This window comes from Musa acuminata, unplaced genomic scaffold (assembly GCF_036884655.1).
Source record: "Musa acuminata AAA Group cultivar baxijiao unplaced genomic scaffold, Cavendish_Baxijiao_AAA HiC_scaffold_1104, whole genome shotgun sequence".
Lineage (NCBI taxonomy): Eukaryota > Viridiplantae > Streptophyta > Magnoliopsida > Zingiberales > Musaceae > Musa > Musa acuminata.
Genome location: NW_027021317.1, coordinates 139,771 through 152,308, shown reverse-complemented (window position 1 = coordinate 152,308; position 12,538 = coordinate 139,771). Strand labels below are relative to the sequence as shown.

General features: G+C 36.4%; 1 protein-coding gene across 1 annotated transcript; it reads right to left on the bottom strand.

The window, feature by feature from the left end:
- Positions 1–4,096: 4,096 nt before the first annotated feature.
- Positions 4,097–5,564, bottom strand: LOC135666476 (probable nucleoredoxin 1-1). Its single transcript, XM_065178046.1, has 3 exons — positions 5,388–5,564; positions 4,854–5,312; positions 4,097–4,777 (listed from the first exon to the last, which is right to left on the bottom strand). Exons 1-3 carry the CDS (start codon positions 5,562–5,564, stop codon positions 4,097–4,099), a joined length of 1,317 nt encoding a protein of 438 aa, XP_065034118.1.
- Positions 5,565–12,538: the final 6,974 nt, after the last annotated feature.

The window sequence follows — 12,538 nt, the reverse complement described above, 5'->3', positions numbered from 1 at the left end:
GTTATCATTACTATTGATAGTGGAAGTTTGAGGTGGACTACGGTCCCGTGGTTTTTTCCACATTATAAGATTTGGTTTCACTGTATGATTGATCGACCAAGCATACCATGCCCTCAGGTCACCGGTGACATCTCTATGTCGTAAGCAAGATAGTGAATCGCGATATAGGTGAGTCTCAAGGGACTCGACCAACTCAACCTACACCGGGAATCGGTTCCTACTTATAACGATCGAAGGCCACGTGGGTCAATCTAATTGCCTCACGTTTACCGACTTAATATTATCGAGAGATGTTTATATGATTTGGTCTCCTAATATGACATGTCATACATATACATATTTAATATATATCTACATCGCATGCAAATATATATACATATCTAGTATGTGTATAACCAATCACACCAGATGATCATGGACCACAACCTAATATGATTAGGCCCGAGCTAGTAGGCCTAATCACTCACATCAGGATCTATGTGTGCAACGGTGCATCTCCATGCCCTGTGATCGTCCATCTCGTCCTCGTCGGTTCCGTCGACATCTTGATACATCTTAATGCATCATAGTCGTCCGTCTCGTGGGTCCCGCTATCACATCCACGCTCCCGCTGCGCCTCCTCATTTGATTACAACTTAATCATAGGCATGCAGGCCCGACAATAAACGAGAAATATAATGGAGGCTCGCAGACCTCAATAATAATAATCACAAGTACACACATCACACGGTCCATGATCATCCGTCCACACATCATACATCACATGTATAAATAATCATCATCATGTAGGACTACTAGATAATAATAAAAATAATAATTAACTAAACATTTTAATTAATTAATATTTTCTGAAATCAGGGACATGTAGGGAATTTCTCAATTCCTAAGGGTATTTTCGTAATTTGGACAAAAAGACATAAACTAGAAATTCTCAGATTCCAAGGGGGCAAAACTATCTTTTGCCCAGAAAACCCTAATGCCCTACTCCCCTTTGCTGCTGCCGCCGCCGCCATTGGCGGCGGCCTGTGCGGCGAGGCGGGGGCGCCGCCCTTGCAGGTGGGCGCCACCGTGGGTTGGCACCCCTGTGGGTGGCGCTGCCCCCGCAGCTGGGCGCCCCCGTGGGCGCTGCCGCCTCCGCGGGCGGTTCTGCCCGCGAGGCAGCGCCCGCAGGTCGTGCTGCCTCGCCGGGCGGCCGCCCACGCGGGAGCAGCGGCGGCATGCGCCGCTGCCCTACGGCGCCTCACCCCGCGGGCTGCCAGCCCCGCCGGACGCAAGCCCGCTGCAAGCAGGCCGCCGGCCGGCTGCTGCAGACGCAGCTCCTATGCTGCCTGCCTTCGGCTGCGTAGCACGCACGCAGATCGAGGGCAACAACTGTTGCTGCCCTTCCTTGTTTTTGCGTCAACGATTTTGACGTCAAAATTCTTCCTAAACACAACACACGCAGTTCAAAACCAATCATTCGCACGAACAACCTGGCTCTGATACCACTGTTGGGAAATCATGGGGGCGACATCATATGCGCAGCGGAAGAACAAGAAAACAAAATCCCCGATTCCCAAAGAGATGTTTGTCGTCGTGCGAAGATTGGTGCGCAAAATCTGCGAAACTTAAAACTGCGTATAGAGTAGATTGTGTTACCTAGGGAGATCATATATCTATGTTTCCTTGCAGATCCTTAGGAGAGGGTGAAGGAGGTCAAGCGTCCTCCTCTCTAGCGGTGATCCACACAGCAGGGTTGCGACGACGCTCCTCAAAACTCCAGGCCTACTCTGAGGTGAAGAGGGGGAGGAGAATAGGAGAGGCAAGCAAAGGCTCTAGCCTATGAGGCTCTGAATCCCTCCTATTTTTATATAGGTCCCCTATCAAACCCTAATGGGTCCTCCCCTAGTGGGTATTGGATCTGCATCCAATAAGACAAGGGCTCCGTCGGATATCTCATATCTGAACCTCTACTCATCGCAATACCTATCATATGTGTGTGACCCTCTAGGCCCAATATCGAGCTGGCCGTGAGTCATACATGTCAGAACTCCTTCTAACTCAGTGAATTATTATCTCTATAATAATTCAGTCGACTCATCGACTACGGACGTACTAGGCCACTACGCCATAGTCCCCAGACGATACAGGGGAATTCAATCCATTGGACCTGTCTATCCTCAGTTACCGTGTACCTATAGTCCCTCATCCATCTAATATCCCAAAGACCGTATATCGAGCATGGTGCTGTCAGACCCATACGGTTTCTACTCGAGTCTCGCTCTAATCGGATTCTCCCGGAGAACTCTTTCTCTCTCAACCCGAATGACCCTGGCCAGGGATTTGTTTGAGCAAGAACACATGGGATATTCCTCTCATGACGCCGAGAGTGGATGATCCTCTATCGACACTCAATAGCCCTCGTAAGGTCGACTACCACTCCCAATGACCAGCTGTACTAGATCTGGGACAGCCAAACCTATAAGTCTGGTATCAAAGAGTGGAGTACTCATACAGGACATCCTTGGTGTCTCAAGTCTAAGGACCAGATATACCACTAGGACTACGGAATCGCTGTCTGACAATAAGGCATCATCAACCATCCAGCATTCCGTAAGCGGATCAATCAGTGAACTCATTCTCTAATGAGCACTTGCACTGTATCCCTAGTGTCCCTACACGAGCAGCTATGAGACCAGCTGCATCCATCATATGGACGGGTATACAGCACACCAGTCTGTCCGGTTATCACGATGTCCCTCTCGAGTGGATTATTTAGGATATGTGTTTAAAGGTGAATCGATCTCATTATCGTGATCTCATCACGATCCGATTCTCATTGCACAAATCCAAGGACATCACAATATATATATGCATTTATGCAATAGTTATAAAGTGATATACGCCAAAATATAATAAGCAAAAAGATTTTGTATCAAGTCACACGTGCCATCACTCACGTGATTGGCTTGCTGGGCACCAATGACTAGCAGTTCCATAGTATCAGGTTTGAGAAAACAGTTCCTAAAACTCCTCAATAGAACGGTGTGGCAAAAAGGATGAACAAAACCATTGAAGAAAAAATTAGGTGTATGCTTTCCCACACCAAGTTGCTGAAGTCATTTTGGGGGGAGGCTATGAGAACTACAGTTGACCTAATAAATCTTTCTTCATCAGTTCCTCTGAAAAGTGATGTTCCAAAGAGAGTATGAAAAGTAAAAGATACATCTTATAATCACTTGAGAGTCTTTAGGTGTAAAGCATTTGTTCATATTCCCAAAGATGAGAGGTCCAAGCTTGATAATACGGTAAAAACATGTATCTTCTTTGGATATGGTCATGAAGTGTTTGGGTACAAATTATGAAATACAGTGAATAAGAAAATTATTAGAAGCAGAGATGCTGTATTTCTTGAAGACCAATTGTTTAATGACGGTGATAATATTGAGAAGCCAGAAACCTCTGTTTATATTCCTTGGAGTTTTGGTCCAGTTCCTTCACTTGTAGTTCATGATGATCATGGGGGAGATAAACAAGAAGATTGTGATGAGAATGCCAGTGATGATACTCCTACAGTTGATAATGTTGAACCAACTGAACAAGCACCTCCACCACCAGTTGAGATTCCATTGAGAAGATCCACTAGAGAGCGGCAATCATCTACCAGATATCCTCCACATGAGTATATTATGCTTACTGATGGGGGAGAGGCAGAAACTTACCAAGAAGCTATTATACATGAGCATAAGAATGAGTGAGTTAAAGCCATGCAAGAAGAGATGAGATCCTTGCTTGAGAAACACACACACGACTTAATAAAGTTGTCTAAAGAGAATAAAGCACTGAAGAATAAATAAGTTTACAAATTGAAGACCGAAAATAATAGCTCACAACAAAGATATATTTTTATTCTTTGGTCTTTGTGGCTCAAATATGTTTGTTGAATTGGTGTTGTTATTATGAAGCTTGATTGATCATATGGAGCAAATAAGAAAAGATTTTCGTCAACAAAAAATGTTGCGAGTTGCAGACGATCATAATGCGGCTACTTTCATTGCATCGATCTAAAGCTCTTCCCATCAAAACACAAACACCATTGCATTACATATTCTTATTCTTATTCAGAATCTTCGAAATCTTCAGAATCTTCGAAATCGTTGTAAACCTCTCCATCACACTCAGATCCTTCATCATGTTCTTCCTCCTCCTTCTTCTCCTCCTTCGGTGCACATTTGGGGTGGAGACCGAAACTGCACATGGAGCACAAGTAGCACCATCCACTTCCAATCTTGTGGCAGTCACGACACATATACAGGCCATGGAGGCAGCTCCACTCCAACTTCCCATGCTTGTGTTGCTCATGCTTCCTCTTCTCAGGCCATCCTTTTGCCATCTCGTCTATCTTCTGGTCCAACTCCTTGATCCTCTCTTCGCTGAACGGGTAGGCATCGGCTCCATGGGTCGCCAACGAATGCATGGCGTTCCTTGTGCTAGTTCGACCTGTAGGACCAATGGCAACCAGGGAGGGGTAGATGATATCGGCTTGGAAAGTACGTTTCAAAGATTTCTTCCTCTCATCGCCGAATGGCAGCGACAACCAAGGCATGCCGGAGAAGAACTCCTCAAAGGAATCCTGATCCTTGTCCATCGAGATGTTGACCACCTCGAAAGCACTATCCATGTGCTTGATCTTGTGATATTCCTCGATCAGATGGGTAAGAAATCCACGACATGTACCGGACCTGCGAATCGAGAAGAAGAGGAGGATGGTCTTGCCAACAAGGTCCTTCACCGGAACCTGTGAAGCACAATGATGAGAGATTAAGCCATCGACAATGCCCATCTGTGGATTCACTATATGATCAATTCATTACCTTCAACCCTTCTTTCCCAATTACATAATCAAGGTCCCCAGCAACAAGAAGAGATTCCAATGTTTGTGCCATCTCTACCTCCTTGATCCTCTCTTCACTGAACGGGTAGGCATCGGCTCCATACATCTTCAACGAAGTTGCGGCGTTCTTTGTGATCGTTTGACCTGTAGGACCAATGACAACCAGGGTGTTGACGTAATGAGCTTCTAAAGTGTTCTCCAAAGATCCTATTCTGTCATCATCCACCGGCACCGCCAACCAAGGCATGCGTAAGAAGAACTCAAAAGCACCCGAATCCATATAGCCCATAGGGACGAAGATCACCTCGAAAGCACTGTCCATGCGCTTGATCTTGTGATATGCCTCGATCAGCTTGGGAAGAAATTTCTGGCAATGAAACGAATCACTCATTGCAAAGAAGAAGAGGATGGTCTTGCCAACAAGCTCCTTCACTGGAACCTGTCAAACACAATGATGAGGGCTTAGCCATTGACAATACCAAGCTGTGGATTCACTATATGCTCAATTCATTACCTTCAAGCCTTCTTTCCCAATGACATAATCGAGGTCCCCAGCAACAAGAAGAGATTCCAGTGTTTGTGCGGCCTTTGCCTTCTCTGGCAATAAATCCAGTTGCTCCTTAGAGAACGGGAATGCTTCCCATGCTAAAACTCCATACTTGGAGATGAGCCTATCGTAATTTTTAAGCATAATCTTCCCATCGGCACCGATCACAAGCACAAACATATATATATATAATTTTATCTTGATAGCCATTGACAAACTCAGTGGAATAGGAGCCATTGACAAGCACAAACAGCTATAGGAGCTTTTCCATGAGAAGAGGAGCTTTGATAGCCATTGACAAACTCAGTGGTTACTGGATATATACAGATTTTATCTCTGGTTGCCACGTTCCATGCTACCATAACACGTGTGGCAATGTTGGTGTGTCTGCTAAGGTATATGTTAGGAGGTTACGATTCCATTCCATAAGTGAGTAAGCAATAAGGTTCGATTACGATATGACATATTAGTTGTCTATCCAATTCTTGTAGCTACAAGTCAAGCAGTGGAAAGTCTCGTCTAAAGTAGAAATTTTAGTATGGAATGGAGAGCGGGTGCTGTGCTTAGCAAGTTATTTAGCACTTACGTATGAGTGATTAACGAATCATTGAACATAGGTGAAGCAGAGCTAATGTCTATTCTATCATTGAATACCCGGTAACTCCTTTCACCATGGCCTTATAACTTAATAAACAATTAGACTACTAGTAAGGTATATGTTATTAGGCTAAAATTCATTTAAAGACACTTTCTAGAGCTTAATGGGGAATAATTTTCCATAATAAGAGTGAACCCTACCTTAAACGATGAGAAATAATGGTTTCAAGCCCTTTTCCCTTTGAGAACGTTGCTTGTTTAATAGTTATTTGTTCTGGTTATATAATAGTAAGACAATAATGGGTGGTAACCTTTCTGCAATCAAGCCTTATATACGAGCTCTATAACAATTACCTCACCCATTCTGATAGCAACCGTGGAGGAACGCCGATCTCTCTCTTCTCCTCCTTGTGCAATCTTCTGTCCTTTAGAGGTACGTTAATCTCTCTCTTCTCCTCCTCCTTGTAGTTTCCCTGTCAATTGAATTCTTTTCATTCTTTCTCGAGTTTGGTATATCAGATTTGCTTGTAAATTTTGATTCTTGATTAATGTTTTCAATGTCATCTAAATAATAGACTCCTCTTCTTCAGTCAACCATCAGATCTAAGTTAGAACCGAGGGGGTTTCCGACCTACCCAGCGCTTGGGTCGAGGAAGTCGCTCGTCCAACCCCATAGATCGGGTTTCTATTCATAATTAAAAAATATAAATCATAATTAGAAATAACAAATAATATATTGGTAATATTCATATATTATAAAAATAGAAAATAATATATATAATTTTTAAGTAATTAAAAATCTTCAAAAATATATTTAAAATGTATAGATGATCATTATTTTTGTTTTAAAGTTTCTAAAATATTTTTATTAATTTTGCATGTAAACTATGCCTAGATTGGGGGGTGGGGGGTTGGGGGTGTGTGCGTAGTGGGGTTGTTTTGGGGATGTAGCTGAGGAGGTGAGGAGGGAGGGAGTGAAGGAGGAAGAGGAGGGGAGTGGGAGAAGGGCGAGAGGTCAAAGGGGAGAGAGTTGGAGAGGCGGAGGAAGAAAGGGAGGGGAGGGAGAGGAGGCAGAGGGGCAGCGAAGGTTGAGGGGAGTGGAGGAGGAAAAGTAAGGGCACGGTGGAGGTAGTCGGAGAGGCGGAGGATGGGAAGGACGAGTAGGGTGAGGGATTTCGGGAATGGGGGTGAGGAGGTGAAGGAGGAAGAGTAGAGGAGAGGGAGGGGAAGAAGACGTCGTCACTTCCATCGGAGGAACTCCGTCGCCGTGCGGAAACGCAGTGGCAAAGAGGGATTTTTGCATTGGATTGTTGGTTTCTACGCTATTTCTCTCAGGAATTGGAAGATAAGCTTAGATTGATACTTGTGGTTATTAAAAATTATACTTTTAGTGTTTAGGCTCGAGAGAATATCAAATTTTTTCTTTAGGTCGAGGACTGCTGCTGTGAAGTAAAAAAGTTGATCGAACCTGAACAAAGAACACGTGTCGTGGTTATCCCATTCATATTTTAAAATTCTATTTTAACGAAATATTTGATGTTTTGATTCTGGTTATTATTTTTTATTTTGATTTTGACTAATATTATTTTCATATTAAATATTAGAAAGAAGTAATTTGATTGGTATGATCCACGGTTTAATCATTTTTTCATTCAAGGGGTCATCCCATTTTAATTAAAAAAGAAGATGTTTTTCTGGAACAAATCTAGTTTTCTTTTCTTATTTTTCTTGATTTGTTTTTTTACTTATTTTAATGTTTGATATGATGCAATCATTTCAGGATATCCTTTTTAGTTTTGTTTTTGTAGATCTGACACAAGATTTAATTAACCCTTTTTTTTTTGTTAGAATTTTAAAATTCTATTTTAACGGAATCTTTATGTTTTGATTTTGATTTATATTTTTTTATTTTGATTTTGACTAATATTTTTTTATTTTAATTTTGACTAATATTTTTATTTTAATTTTGACTAATATTATTTTTATTTTGATTTTGACTAATATTATTTTTATTTTGATTTTGACTAATATTATTTTTATTTTGATTTTGACTAATATTATTTTTATTTTAATTTTGACTAATATTATTTTCATATTAAATATTAGAAAGAAGTAAATTGATTGGTATGATATACGGTTTAATCATTTTTTCATTTAAGGGATCATCCAATCTTAATTGAAAAAGAAGATGTTTTTTGAGAAACAAATCTAGTTTTCTTTCCTTATTTTTCTTAGATTATTTTTTTTTACTTTCTTTAATATTTGATCCGATGCAATCATTTTCAAGATATCCCTTTTAGTTTTGTTTTTGCAGATCTGACACAAGATTTAATTAACCCTCTTTTTTTGTTGTTGGAATTTTAAAATTCTATTTTAACGGAATCTTTATGTTTTGATTTTGATTAATATTTTTTTATTTTTATTTTGATTACTATTTTTTATTTTGATTTTGATTAATAATTTTTATTTTAATTTTGACTAATATTTTTTATTTTAATTTTGACTAATATTTTTATTTTAATTTTGACTAATATTGTTTTTAATTTGATTTTGACTAATATTGTTTTTATTTTGATTTTAACTAATATTATTTTTATTTTTATTTTGACTAATATTATTTTCATATGAAATATTAGAAAGAAGTAATTTGATTGGTATTTTAATCATTTTTTCATTCAAAGAGTCATCCCATCTTAATTGGAAAAGAAGATATTTTTTCACGAACAAATCTAGTTTTAATTTCTTATTTTTCTTGGATTATTATTTTTTACTTTTTTTAATGTTTGAGCTGATGCAATCATCTTCAAGATATCCCTTTTAGTTTTGTTTTTGTAGATCTGACATAAGATTTGATTAACCCTTTTTTTATTGGAATTTTAAAATTATATTTTAACATAATCTTTGATGTTTTGATTTTGATTAATATTTCTTTATTTTGATTTTGACTAATATTTTTATTTTCATTTTGACAAATATTGTTTTTATTTTGATTTTGACTAATATTATTTTTATTTTAATTTTGACTAATATTAGTTTAATATTAAATATTAGAAAGAAATAATTTGATTGGTTTGATCCATGATTTAATCATTTTTTTCATTCAAGGGGTCATTCCATCTTAATTTAAAAGAAAATATTTTTTAAGGAATAAATCTAGTTTTCTTTCCTTATTTTTCTTGGATTAATTTTTTTGCTTTTTTTTTAATATTTGATCTAATGTAATCATCTTCAAGATATCCCTTTTAGTTTTGTTTTTGTATATCTAACACAAGATTTGATTAACCATTTTTTCTTGGTTGGAATTTTAAAATTCTATTTTAACGAAATCTTTGATTTTTTATTTTGACTAATATTTTTTATTTTTATTTAACTAATATTTTTTTATTTTGATTTTGACTAATATTATTTTTATTTTAATTTTTACTAATTATTTCCATATTAAATATTAGAAAAAAAATAATTTTATTAGTGTGATTCACTGTTTAATCTTATATGCATCAAAATGTAATACAAATTCTAAGAAGAACGAAAGTTATAGATTTGATATGATAGTATAATTTTGATTCATTCCCATGCAATCAAAATTTTTTTTTTGATAAGTCTTAATGTTTTTATTCGTTTTGATATTGGTATATATATTAGTCCAGTCCTTAATATCACTATTGTTTCTAAGGTAAAAATGAAGAATTCTATAATTCAAATATTTTCTATCTAGATTTTTATGGGTATCAATAAAATATTATTTTTTTTGGTAATCATCAATATTCATATTTAGCAATACATAAAACGATTCAAGTTTTAATATGTATGAGTCCTGACTATCCTCATAATTTATAAATTCATATGATAAAAGATCATATATAGTGTTTTTAAAATTTATCTATAGTTGTACTGGATTACTAGTTTATACGCTATTTCTTTTTTAAGGAATTCGAAGATAAACTTCGATTGATACTTGCGATTATTAGGAATAATACATTTAGTGTTGAGGCTTGAGTGAATATCAATTTTTTTCTTAAAGTCGAGAGCTATTGTAAAGTAAGGAAGTTGATCAAACCTAGACAAGGAACACATGTCGTGCTTATCTAATTCATGTTGCCAGAACGAGTGGCCATCACTGTTGAGACAACGAAAACTGTGCCAGTATTGAATTATCTTGCCTTTCATATGCAATCCAATACCAAGATAAAAATATGATAAATGACTCACTCTCATTTCGCAAAGTAGCTTTTTGATAGAGTAGTCTGTGTTAGAGCCGAACACGTATGACTTCGGTTGGAAGCTGACGACATATTCTTGTCACAAGATGGAAACGTTCCATTACTAAAAGCGAGTAAAATTTTTTTCCGAATACCCTGTACTCATAGGACAGCAACGGTTGACGTTGTAATATGATCCCGACCACTAGATGTTTTAAATCAGAGCGATCAATATAAAGAACAATAAGATAGAAAAAAATTAGACTTACCTAAAGAACCAAGTGGAAATAATCATAATTGAACGCAATAGTGGTGGAGAAAATTAGCAAGAAAGAAAGGACAAGAGGTGTCATGCTTTGGTGAGTTAAGCTTTTGGGCACATCGGAGGGCTTCTCCTTTTCTATATATAATCATCACAAGATCGCGTAAACATTACTGATAAGCATGCCTGAGGTGGGTTTAATTAATTATTTATAAAACAGATGCATAATTATTTATTTAGCTATGAATCATCAAAGATGGAACTCCTGCGGGAGCTACTCCATGAGAAGAGGAGCTTTGATAGTCATTGACAAACTCAATGGTTACTGGATATATACTTGACATGATATAATCGAATCAGCACACTTTCCATGCCTCTTGTTCTCCATCTGGGTGTGGCTGGTGCAGTGAAAGGTCTCCACATTGATATTGTTACTCGAGACATGTGGGGAGTTTCCTACTTGTATGTAACATCAACGACTAATGCATTTGTCAATGATGCTATGATAGATGAAGTTTAATTAATTATCAGCTAAAAACTAATGAAATTATTAGACATCAATAAGCATTTCAACATTTTCATGTTTTTAGGTTGTATCAATTACAACTTTCTATCATCTCATAACGACAATAATACCTTCATATAGTAATGCTTGGAGATAGTGAAGTTGTAATGATACTATTTCCGGTGGGATGAACTTACACCAAATTGACACATGATTTCAATTGTTTTGGATGTCAACAATGGATCATTACAGTTGATAATTTGGTTTCCTAATTTGTTGATGTAGATATAAACCTGAGACAACTATTGCTTCCCCTATTTTGTGTTGCACTGGATTGTTGGTTTATACATTATTTCTCTTACGAGGAATTGAAAGATAAGCTTCGATTGATACTTGAGGTTATTAGGAATAATATTTTTTACGTTTAGGCTCGAGAGAATATCAACTTTTTTTCTTGAGGTCGAGGGCTGCTGTGAAGTAAGAAAGTTGATCGAACCTGGACAAGGAACATGTGTCGTGATTATCCTATTTATGTTTTAAAATTCTATTTTAACGGAATCTTTAATGTTTTGATTTTGATTAATATTTTTTTATTTTGATTTTGACTAATATTTTTTATTTTGATTTTGACTAATATTTTTTTAATTTAATTTTGATTAATATTATTTTAATATTAAATATTAGAAAGAAGTAATTTGATTGGTATGATCCACCGTTTAATTATTTTTTCATTCACGGATCATCCCATCTTAATTGAAAAAGAAGATGGGATATATATATATATATATATATATATACATATATATATGTATATGTATACATATAAATAAATATATGTATATATATATGTGTATATATATATATATGTATATATATATATTTTCTTCAAAAAATATGGAACCAGGATATAGCTCTTTGTTCCTACTACTATTAGGCTTTATTTTTTGAGAAACAAATGAGATGAACTCAATAATATTTTATTTATTTATTTAGCTTTTGTTTTATTTAATGTATTGATAAAAGAAATATCATTCAACATGAAATGTTAAAAAATTTATTGACAAAAAAACATAATTATACTTAAATTAAAGGATTTGATAACATGTGGCTAATATGATACACAACAATACAATCACATTGGACGGTTTGGACAACCGTCTAATAATATATGAAACTACTCACATCAATTAAGGGTCACGGTAGAACTCTTTTAAGTACATTAGCTCATTGAGGGTTTCATGAAGTTACTGAACTCTACATTGCTATTCTCTAGACTTATTAGCTTAAAACATTCATGCACCCCCTTAGTTTTGTACGAACTCATGCTAAATCCGCTTTTATCTCTTTCATCATACGTACAATAGGCTTAAAATCAAACTGTGATTTGCTTCACTACCCATGTATCAAATAACTAAAATATGCTCCAACAAATGCTTTTACTTACATATCAATCAAAGAGTGGAAAACAAATAATATAGCCCTTACAAATCTTTATTTTATGTATGAAACTATGTAAAATCTCAAATTAACTATGTAGTTGTTAAAATAAGTGAAA

What these genes read in the sequence shown, in the direction of transcription:
- LOC135666476 (XM_065178046.1), bottom strand. Translation starts at nt 5,564, where the DNA reads ATGCTTAAAAATTACGATAGGCTCATCTCCAAGTATGGAGTTTTAGCA. An exon ending in TTGGGAAAGAAGGCTTGAAG is followed by an intron (nt 5,313 to 5,387) that starts GTAATGAATTGA and finishes TGTGTTTGACAG; the next exon opens with GTTCCAGTGAAGGAGCTTGT. An exon ending in TTGGGAAAGAAGGGTTGAAG is followed by an intron (nt 4,778 to 4,853) that starts GTAATGAATTGA and finishes TGTGCTTCACAG; the next exon opens with GTTCCGGTGAAGGACCTTGT.